The 11,149-nt window shown below is 49.0% G+C and overlaps 2 protein-coding genes across 8 annotated transcripts in view; one reads left to right on the top strand and one right to left on the bottom strand.

Annotated features, from left to right (window-relative positions):
- Nucleotides 1-5,290, top strand: part of MAPRE3 (microtubule associated protein RP/EB family member 3) — a 48,311-nt gene extending 43,021 nt beyond the window's left edge. For 2 of the 5 annotated variants that reach the window (XM_056563718.1, XM_056563715.1), the window contains exons 6-7: nucleotides 368-520; nucleotides 4,628-5,290. In XM_056563718.1, coding sequence (XP_056419693.1) covers nucleotides 368-520; nucleotides 4,628-4,696 — 222 coding nt within the window. In that variant the 3' untranslated portion in view covers nucleotides 4,697-5,290. The remainder of the gene's footprint in view (nucleotides 1-367; nucleotides 521-4,627) is intronic. The other 3 variants (XM_056563717.1, XM_056563712.1, XM_056563716.1) reach the window with 3 other exon arrangements.
- A 1,575-nt stretch (nucleotides 5,291-6,865) lies between these two features.
- Nucleotides 6,866-11,067, bottom strand: LOC130361124 (uncharacterized). Of its 3 annotated transcripts, none has more exons than XR_008890884.1 (2): nucleotides 7,167-11,067; nucleotides 6,866-7,110 (listed from the first exon to the last, which is right to left on the bottom strand). XR_008890884.1 is itself a non-coding variant. In XM_056563711.1 (2 exons), exons 1-2 carry the CDS (start codon nucleotides 7,941-7,943, stop codon nucleotides 6,903-6,905), a joined length of 921 nt encoding a protein of 306 aa, XP_056419686.1. In that variant the 5' UTR covers nucleotides 7,944-11,067; the 3' UTR covers nucleotides 6,866-6,902. The 3 variants fall into 3 exon arrangements, 1 of the variants encoding a protein (XP_056419686.1); XR_008890885.1 differs by having other exon boundaries at nucleotides 6,866-7,078; XM_056563711.1 differs by having other exon boundaries at nucleotides 6,866-7,046.
- Nucleotides 11,068-11,149: the final 82 nt, after the last annotated feature.

Raw genomic sequence — 11,149 nt, 5'->3', positions numbered from 1 at the left:
GACTGTCTGATCATTCACTGACTGTCTGATCATTCACTGACTGTCTGATCATTCACTGACTGTCTGATCATTCACTGACTGTCTGATCATTCACTGACTGTCTGATCATTCACTGACTGTCTGATCATTCACTGACTGTCTCATTATTCACTGACTGTCTCATTATTCACTGACTGTCTCATCATTCGCTGACTGTCTGATCATTTGCTGACTCATCTTTCTTTGACTGTCTGTTCATTCACTGACTGTCTCATCATTCATTGACTGTCTCATCATTCATTGACTGTCTCATCATTCATTGACTGTCTCATCATTCACAGACTCTCATCATTCACTGACTGTCTCTCTCTCTCTCTCGGATGTGTAGTTAATGGAGCTGAAGTTGACCGTGGACGGTCTGGAGAAGGAACGAGACTTCTACTTCAGTAAACTGCGAGACATCGAGCTGATATGTCAGGAGCACGAGAGCGAGAGCGTGGGGGTCCTGTCCAAAATCATTGACATCCTGTACGCCACAGAGGTACGCCCGCATGCTCCTGTATTGTGTAATTGTGCATTGTGTATAGGTATGTGTGCATATGTATTTAATGTGAACCCTCCTTAAGAAAAAACACAAAAGTGGTCTTCTATGGGGGGGGGAGGTCTTCTATGCGGAGGAGAGGTTTTTTATGGGGGGGAGGTCTTCTATGGGGGGAGAGGTCTTCTTTAGGGGGGGAAGTCTTCTATGGGGGGTGGAGAGGTCTTCTATGGGGGGGTGGAGAGGTCTTCTATGGGGGGGTGGAGAGGTCTTCTATGGGGGGGTGGAGAGGTCTTCTATGGGGGGGTGGAGAGGTCTTCTATGGGGGGGTGGAGAGGTCTTCTATGGGGGGGTGGGGGGGGGGGAGAAGTCTTCTATGGGGGGTGGGGGGGAGAAGTCTTCTATGGGGGGTGGGGGGGAGAAGTCTTCTATGGGGGGTGGGGGGAGAAGTCTTCTATGGGGGGTGGGGGGGAGAAGTCTTCTATGGGGGGTGGGGGGGAGAAGTCTTCTATGGGGGGTGGGGGGGAGAAGTCTTCTATGGGGGGTGGAGGGGAGAGGTCTTCTATGGGGGGTGGAGGGGAGAGGTCTTCTATGGGGGGGGGGGAGAGGTCTTCTATGGGGCGGGGGGAGAGGTCTTCTATGGGGGGGGAGAGGTCTTCTATGGGTGGGGGTCTTCTCAAAGAAAACAGACACTATGAATAATGCCAGACTAAAAATGTCTTGTTTGGATAAGGGGGTGGTCTTCTCAAAGAGATACAAAGCCGGGTCCGGTCTGTCACTTCTGAAGGCCACTGTGCCCTCCATAAGGAGACCTGATCGTACAGTTCGCCTCAGGCAGACTATAGGAGTAGATCACCAATGCGACACTTCACTATCATACACAATAGATTGGTGGTATAAGTCAGTGTGCCTCCAGTTGGTGCAAACCTACTACTCCCAGCATCCACAGACAGACAATTTTTTTTTTTAACTTTTGTTCTGGTTCCATTTTTTGATCACTTTTTATTCTCTTTTTCTATATTTTGTGACCAAAAATCAGCATCTCTGAGTTTTGATATTATAGTTCTCACCCGGAGATTCCAAAAAGTGTTTATTATTTATTTATTTTTCTTAAACATTTTTTATATGTTACATTGGAAAGGGGTCATTTATATTTTTATTAGGGGAGGGGCTTTTATATATTTTTTTATAATTTTTTTTCTTATCATTATCATAATAATAATTATTTTACACTATTTTAAGCCCCATAAGTAATTATTAGATTGCTTTCTCTGTACATTGCTCAGCCATAGCCTTGTAGAGTTATCAGCGATCTGCTAGTACAGTCTGAGGCAGACTCGATCAGAAGAGCGATGATCTGTTGCACCAAGAGAAGACCTGATCTATGGCCGCTCCCTTCCACAGAGAATCTCATATATGACACTGTGCTCCCTCCTTAGGTTAAAGTGGTACTCTGCCCCTAGACATCTTATCCCCTATCCAAAGGATGTCTGATATTGGTGGTCCCGCCGCTGGGTACCCCCGCGATCTCGGCTGCGGCACCGCAGACATCCGGTGCATGGAGCGAATTTTGCTCCATATAGGATGACTGGTAATGCTGGGCGGAGGCTCGTGACGTCACTGCCACGCCCCCTCAATGCAAGTCTATGGGAGGGGGCGTGACGGCCGTCACGTGCCCTCCCATCAACTTGCATTGAGGGGGCGTGGCCGTGACGTCACCAGCGGGGCACGGCCATGACGCCAGGAGCCTCCAGCGCTGCTTCCGGCGCTCTAAACAAATGCCTGGTGCAGGGAGATCGCTGGGGTCCTTTGGATTTGAGATAAGTAGAGATGAGCGAACGTTCAGTAAATTCGATTCGTCACGAACTTCTCGGCTCGACAGTTGATGACTTATCCTGCATAAATTAGTTCAGCTTTCAGGTGCTCCCGTGGGCTGGAAAAGGTGGATACAGTCCTAGGAGACTTTCCTAGAACTGTATCCACCTTTTCTAGCCCACGGGAGCACCTGAAAGCTGAACTAATTTATGCAGGATAAGTCATCAACTGCTGAGCCGAGAAGTTCGTGACAAATCGAATTTACTGTAAGTTCGCTCATCTCTAGAGATAAGATGTCTTGGAGCGGAGTATCCCTTTAAACTCCTGAGTACATTACTGTCTTTAGTGATGTGACTATGGGGCCCCCTGATTATCTCCAAAGATTACAGTGCTCTGGAGTAACATTGCATTATGGGATCACAGCTACAGTGAGCAGTGCTGAAAGATTATAAGTGGTCAGCATTGTGAATTCAGCTCTGAAGGTGTCAGGGCTCGAGATGTCCCAGAATGGGGTCCGTCTCTTACCAATGAGTGCTCCGACTCTCACCTTACGAGACAAACTGATCTGTGCAGTGACAGCCAATCACCAGCTGAGGCGGGACACTGCTGAGGCGGGACACTGCTGAGGCGGGACACTGCTGAGGCGGGACACTGCTGAGGCGGGACACTGCTGAGGCGGGACACTGCTGAGGCGGGACACTGCTGAGGCGGGACACTGCTGTGACTGGACACTGCTGAGGCGGGACACTGCTGAGGCGGGACACTGCTGTGACTGGACACTGCTGAGGCCGGACACTGCTGTGACTGGACATTGCTGAGGCCGGACACTGCTGTGACTGGACATTGCTGAGGCGGGACACTGCTGTGACTGGACACTGCTGAGGCGGGACACTGCTGTGACTGGACACTGCTGAGGCGGGACACTGCTGTGACTGGACACTGCTGAGGTGGGACACTGCTGTGACTGGACATTGCTGAGGTGGGACACTGCTGTGGCGGGACACTGCTGTGACTGGACATTGCTGAGGCGGGACACTGCTGTGACTGGACATTTCTGAGGCGGGACACTGCTGTGACTGGACATTGCTGAGGTGGGACACTGCTGTTACTGGACATTGCTGAGGTGGGACACTGCTGTGACTGGACATTGCTGAGACAGGACACTGCTGAGGCGGGACACTGCTGTGACTGGACATTGCTGAGGCGGGACACTGCTGTGACTGGACATTGCTGAGGCGGGACACTGCTGTGACTGGACATTGCTGAGGCGGGACACTGCTGAGGCGGGACACTGCTGAGGCGGGACACTGCTGAGGCGGGACACTGCTGAGGCGGGACACTGCTGAGGCGGGACACTGCTGTGACTGGACACTGCTGTGACTGGACACTGCTGTGACTGGACACTGCTGTGACTGGACACTGCTGAGGCGGGACACTGCTGAGGCGGGACACTGCTGAGGCGGGACACTGCTGAGGCGGGACACTGCTGAGGCGGGACACTGCTGAGGCGGGACACTGCTGAGGCGGGACACTGCTGTGACTGGACATTGCTGAGGCGGGACACTGCTGTGACTGGACATTGCTGAGGTGGGACACTGCTGTGGCGGGACATTGCTGAGGTGGGACACTGCTGTGGCGGGACACTGCTGTGACTGGACATTGCTGAGGCGGGACACTGCTGTGACTGGACATTGCTGAGGCGGGACACTGCTGTGACTGGACATTGCTGAGGCGGGACACTGCTGTGACTGGACATTGCTGAGGCGGGACACTGCTGAGGCGGGACACTGCTGTGACTGGACACTGCTGTGACTGGACACTGCTGAGGCGGGACACTGCTGAGGCGGGACACTGCTGAGGCGGGACACTGCTGAGGCGGGACACTGCTGAGGCGGGACACTGCTGAGGCGGGACACTGCTGTGACTGGACACTGCTGAGGTGGGACACTGCTGCGGCCTGTGATTGACTGAACGGCCTGTCACTGCCCAGAGTAGTATGTCTCATGAAGTGGGGGCTGGAGCACTCAACGGGAAGAGATGGGCCCCGTTCTGGAGCTTGCTGGGCGGGCCCTGTGGTCAAATACTTATTATCAAGACACAAATGCACAGTATGGAGTTGCTCAAACTTTTATGTGGATTTTAAGGGGTTGTCTAGAATTAGAAGAAACATGGCTGCTCTTTTCCAAAAACAGCGCCACATCAGTCCACAGTTTGTGTCTGGTATTGCAGTTTAGTTCTTAGCCCACCGGTCCCGTGTTCGGAGGACTACTATCCTGTGTTGTGTTCTCTTTACAGGAAGGATTTGCTCCCCCAGAAGACGAGGAGAATGAAGACCTTCAGGGCGAGGATGCGGATGAATATTAACCCCGTGCCCCCCTCTACTTCCTCATCCCTAACGCCCTGACGCTTTGTACAATTATATCGCTCCTTGTTGCCCGTTTTCCCCGTCAGCCATTTTTTTTTTTTGCTAAAAAAAAAACCTGTTAGGTCGGAGTCTTCTCCGCACTTGGAAGCATCATGTATCCCTGATTGGGCGATGAACAGGGCCGCCAGGGGCCGCCGGAGTGGATGTCTTCTACAACATGGATTTAGCACTTACCCACCTGGAGATTCCCATCAGCCCTCTGCGGGCAGATACATAGCTGATACCATTTGTCTGTGCCCCCCTTTTTAACCCCTTCTGACCCTTCCTCTCCTCTGGTCTGTTTGTTGTGTTTTTTACCTCTACTCTTCCTGGTACATTTTCACCTATTTATTTTTTATTCCTTATCCTGTCATGAAATGACGTTTTTAAAGGGGTACTCTGCCCCTAGACATCTTATCCCCTATCCAAAGGGGTGGGACCCCCACGATCTCCCTGCTCCACCCGGCGTTCGTTTAGAGCTTCGGGTTCAGCGTCGGAGGCTTGTGATGTCACGGCCATGCCCCCCTCAATGCAAGTCTATGGGAGGGGGCGTGACGGACGTCACGCCCCCTCCCATAGTCTTGCATTGAGGGGGCGTGGCCATGACATCCCGAGCGGGGTGTACCCGTTACGCCACCAGCCTCCACCCCCCCCCCCCCCCGCATCGTCAGTCATCCGGCACGGAGCGAAGTTCGCTTTGTGAACCGGATGTCTGGGGTGCCGCAGCTGAGATCGCGTGGGTCTCGGGGCAGGGAGACCCCTGCGATCAGACATCTTATCCTTGATAAGATCTCAAGGGTGGAGTACCCCTTTAACATGGAAAACATGGCCGCGTGGTCTTCACTTTTGTTTTATTTATTTTTTAATTTTTTATTGTAATGGAAATAACGGCAGAATAAGGAAATAATATAGAAGATGGCCGAGAGCCTCATCAGTGGTCCCCGATGTCCATGTCACGACCAGCAGCCATGTTCTTTCCAGGGATGTGCACGGACATGTTGGGAGGGCAGGGGCTCAGGAAGAAAAAAAAAAAAGGGCACTTATAATTAACATTTGTAAGGTTTTTACTAATATTTTTTAACACAATACATTTCCTGAGGTAAGAGACCTCTGGGAGTCATGTCAGCTGAATGGGACCAATGGAGGTCCCAACGAGTAAGGGCATTATAGAACAGGCGCATTAAAAGGGCACATCCCCGCTTCTTTCTACCATCCAGTAGATGGATAATTCAGCCGTTCACACTGTGGAGTAGATCTAGTAGGAGATCCCAGGATCTAATATGATCACAGAATCTCTCATTGTCGTTCACCTTTGGTTTTTCTTCCTTTTTTGTTGCTTTTTGGTGCTCGGTGCTTCTTGTCCAATGTTTTTAGGCTTCTTGTTGCCTTAGTAGAGAGAAGTGCGGGAGACGGAGGTTCCGGTCACCGTTTCAGGAAATGTTCAGAGATGGTTGTCACCTGGACGGGAAGGGCTTACCGGGTCACCAGAGATAATGCCATACTATGAAATGGGGCGAGATGTCACATGGGATGAGAACTTGTCAACCTCGACGGGTTCCTCTGTGCCCAAATATGTATGGAAATATCCCGTCAGTGCGAGTTGTGTCCCATGGTTTGCTGTGTAAAACACTTTGAAGTCCACACTGTAGATGGGTCCCACTGGAAGAGAGTGATCGGCACCCGAAATGTGACAAAGGCACAAAGGGGTAAAAGAGTAAAACTACACTAAAGATCACCACAGGGGATTTCCTCTATGAGCGCATCCTAGCTCTGTTGTGTGTTCTTCATGGTTATCAAAATGTATTCTATGGAGAGAAAGATAGAGCAGAGCTCCTCATAGGGCAATACGTTTGGAACAAGGTATATATGTATATGGTGAGGCAGTAAAACAAGTAAGTAGTCTCGCTCACCTTGTACTGTTGTGTATATAGACACAACAGCAATAAGCGCGTGGTTTATAGTGATGGTGGAGCAGCTTCCTGGAATCGGCAGCAGGTGAAACCTGTCCGAGGTATATGATGCAAGTACTGGTGCTAGGCAGGAAAGGTACCAGGTTCTATAGCGCAATCCACCACTCAGGCAACTTCTTGGGATAAAAGGTTCGATTTATTTGGCTAAATAAATCGAACCTTTTATCCCAAGAAGTTGCCTGAATGGTGGATTGCGCTATAGAACCTGGTACCTTTCCTGCCTAGCACCAGTACTTGCTTCATGGTTATCAGTCATGGTCAGACCCTTCACTTCCTTCATCTCACAGCTTATACTAGGTATGGAACTCCTGTACACCAGGACAACCATACATGAGAACACCTGTACACCAGGACAACCATACATGAGAACACCTGTACACCAGGACCCCCATACATGAGAACACCTGTACACCAGGACACCCATACATGAGAACACCAGGACACCTATACATGAGAACACCTGTACACCAGGACAACCATACATGAAAACACCTGTACACCAGGACACCCGTACATGAGAACACCTGTACACCAGGACAACCATACATGAGAACACCTGTACACCAGGACAACCATACATGAGAACACCTGTACACCAGGACAACCATACATGAGAACACCTGTACACCAGGACACCCATACATGAGAACACCAGGACACCTATACATGAGAACACCTGTACACCAGGACAACCATACATGAGAACACCTGTACACCAGGACCCCCATACATGAGAACACCTGTACACCAGGACACCCATACATGAGAACTCCTGTACACCAGGACCCTCATACATGAGAACACCTGTACACCAAGACCTCCCATACATGAGAACACCTTTACACAAGGACACCCGTACATGAGAACACCTGTACACCAGGACCCCCATACATGAGAACACCTGTACACCAGGACCCCCATACATGAGAACACCTGTACACCAGGACACCCGTACATGAGAACGCCTGTACACAAGAACACCCATACATGAGAACACCTGTACATGAGAACACCAGGACACCCGTACATGAGAACACAAGGACACCTGTACATGAGAACACCAGGACACCTGTACATGAGAACATCTGTACACCAGGACACCGATACATGAGAACACCTGTACACGAGGACACCCATACATGAGAACGCCTGTACACAAGAACACCCATACATGAGAACACCTGTACATGAGAACACCAGGACACCCATACATGAGAACACCAGGACACCTGTACATGAGAACACCTGTACACCAGGTCACCCGGGTTTAAGAACACCAGAACACACCCGTACATGAGAACACCTGGACACCCGTACATGAGAACACCAGGACACCCGTACATGAGAACACCAGGACACCCGTACATGAGAACACCAGGACACCCGTACATGAGAACACCAGGACACCCGTACATGAGAACACCAGGACACCCGTACATGAGAACACCAGGACACCCGTACATGAGAACACCTGTACACCAGGACACCCATACATGAGAACACCAGGACACCTATACATGAGAACACCCATACACCAGGACCCCCATACATGAGAACACCTGTACACCAGGACCCCCATACATGAGAACACCTGTACACCAGGACCCCCATACATGAGAACACCTATACACCAGGATACCTATACATGAGAACACCAGGACACTCGTTCATGTGATCATCTGTACAGTGGAACACCCGTCCAGGACACCTGTACACCCTGACACCCATGTGTGAAAACACCTTCACACTAGGACATTCATACATCTGTATACTAGAACACTTGTACATTAGGACACCTGTACCATAGATGAGAACACATATGTTGTAAGGGCAATTGGGGGGGGGGGGCACCATTTTGTGGGTGCCCATTGATCAAGTTTCCTGGTATAAGGGTATACACGTCTCATGTGGGTGTCCTCTACATGGCACAGAAGGAAAAGCGTGGACTATTAGATGCCGCAATTATTAAAAAATATATGGTGCCAGACAAGCCCCCCTTACTGGTGATTCTGGACTCTGTGCTCTCTTAAATGGGACCCCAATAGGGTGTAGAACTTTAGTCACTAAGGAATCTTTTATCTTTATATGTAAGTTCCAATGTTTAGATGAAAACCTTCCGAGCCCCCTGGTTTATCATCACATTGTACCCGTCTTACTATAAGGCTGTGGAGCCCCTCCTCAATACGCCATTTGCCTCCCGTATTTCCCTTTCCCGCCTTTTTATGTTTTTGTCAGTCTCTCAACCTTTTGTATCATATAATTTAATTTCAGACTACAACGTTATATGCAGGTAAGTGCCTGGCGGCACTTACAGGTCTAGATGTCTATAATTTTATTTAAAAAGCAAAAACATTAATTTTTTTCATGCACTTTTTCATTTCTTTTCTCGAGTTTCAACATAAGTGAACATTTTTGTTAAAAAAAGAACGAGACCTTCTGTCTGGGCGATACCACGATAATTGTCACATATCCAGTCAGATGCACTAAATGGCAGCAAGGAACCAGCATTGGTCCATACCTTCTCGGTAGGTGGTGGGTGTTGAGCCGCCCCTCCTCTTGACCTCACACGTCTTGATGGCGGCCGACGGACCCTCCTATCCCAATGACTGAATGAATCTTTATTTGTTGGAAATTTTTCATGAATTTTCATTTTTTTTTAAATTCTGGAAAAGTCACGGCACGAACTTGGCCAGAACATCATCACCGTGCAATGAGAAGGTCCTCGATCCCATGTTTTTTTGTTTTTTTTTCTCTTCGGTGTTGAAATGAGAAATGGAAATGACTTATTTATTATTTCTTGTTTACTTGTAAATTAAATCAGAACAAAAACGAATACTGGTTACCGCTGGTGGTCTTGTGACCTGCCTGGAGCCGTAAACTATTAGATTATCCCTTCAATAGATTGAAGGGGTACTCCGTTCATGGACATCTTATCCCCTAGATGAGATGTCTGATCGCAGCGGTCCTGCCGCTTGGACCCCCTGCCATCCCCGTGCCGCACCAGGCATTCTAAACAGTATATTTAGTAAACAGTATATTCAGAGACGTTGTGCCCCCCCCTTCATTCTTGTCTACAGAGATCCCAGTGGCGGGAACCCCGTGATCAGACATCTTATCCCCTATCCAAAGATGTCTGTGGGCAGAGTACCCCTTTAAGGTCAACCGATCCTACTGAAAACACTGGGACAATCTAAACATCTCATGTAGTTAAGGGCCTCCCCAACCCTCCCCCGATGGCAGGTGTTGAAATCCCAAAATTCCCAGTCCTTTTGTCCCCCCCCTCCACAAAACCAAGTGTGCATGAGTAGGTGGGGATTGGAAGAGTTGGCCTAACGAACCTAAATTGGATGGAAAGCTTTACCATGACTATGGTTGACTAGATCTTCCTTTCTGCCCTGAAGAAAGATACAGTAGAAAGAGTAGGGGGCGGTGCAACGTAAGAAGAGATAATGGAGAAAGAACGTGAAACTATGAGACTGACGCAATGATCACCGAACCTGTATCGTCATTTCAGGTCACAAATCCACAAGGTGCACAAGTCGTGATCTAGCAAATATTTCAGTTCAACCTGGAACAAAAAGTTGACTTGCACCTTTTAAAAAAAAATAATAATAATTTGTCACCAAGAAGAGAAGCAAGGAGGACTTGGTGGTGGCCGCCATGAAGATAATGCACAGTTGTTCTACGATGAACGGGGAGGAAACTTTGGAGGTCGGAAGAATTGGTCTCGACTTCGCTTGCACACTTTTAGATGGTGATTGTAGGTTACAGGGAAAACATTACAAGTTATTTCCAATTTGTGAAAGTTTTCTTTACTTTTTTTGATGCCTTCGGTGGTTGAAAGTCTTTTTTTTGTTTTTTAGAGGGGAACGTGAAACAGTTTCACACAAAATTATCCACGTAAAGCTTTCTGAGATGGTGTTTTTGAGTGTGTAAAAAGACTGGAGGAGTGGGGGACCTCTGTGGACTGGATAACTTGGCACATTGGTATTCGATGGTAACAAGACCGGTCACTGCTGCCGGTGTAGTCCAAAGAGCATTGGTTGGCGGGATGGCCATCTACCCCGGTTGGCTTGACTTCATGGGGCTTTTCTTTTTGTGGTGCTGTTGCTTATTTCATATCATTATTGAACATGCTGAAGATGAATGCCGAGATCTGAGCTGCTTTCTTTCCAGCTTTGTATGAATTGAGGGACTAGATGCAGGACATTCGGTGTAGTCCTCTATTTCAAGGCTTTGGTCTGAAGCCAAATCCCATGCACGGAGCCCCGTCATCATCTGTCGGTCAGCGCCGTGGACCTGACGCTATCGATCAAATCCTGCACCTGTGTTATGTTTTATTTCAAATAAACTGGTGTGAAATATTGGACGTGTCTCTTGTTATATGTTCTGTAAGGTCGAGGGTTGGGTTCTATGCAGTCCTTGTCCAGGGACACCCTACAG

The sequence above is a fragment of the Hyla sarda genome, chromosome 3, assembly GCF_029499605.1.
Source record: "Hyla sarda isolate aHylSar1 chromosome 3, aHylSar1.hap1, whole genome shotgun sequence".
In the NCBI taxonomy this organism is placed as follows: domain Eukaryota; kingdom Metazoa; phylum Chordata; class Amphibia; order Anura; family Hylidae; genus Hyla; species Hyla sarda.
Note: the sequence above shows the minus strand (reverse complement) of the source record. Positions and strands in the feature narration are given on the sequence as shown.

Excerpts from the sequence above, each read along its gene's own strand:
- LOC130361124 (XM_056563711.1), bottom strand. The coding sequence starts at position 7,943 with ATGTACAGGTGTCCTGGTGTTCTCATGTATGGGTGTCCTGGTGTTCTC. Across the intron at positions 7,047-7,166 it reads ATGGTTGTCCTGGTGTACAG|GTGTTCTCATGTATGGTTGT; the intron begins GTGTTCTCATGT and ends CCTGGTGTACAG.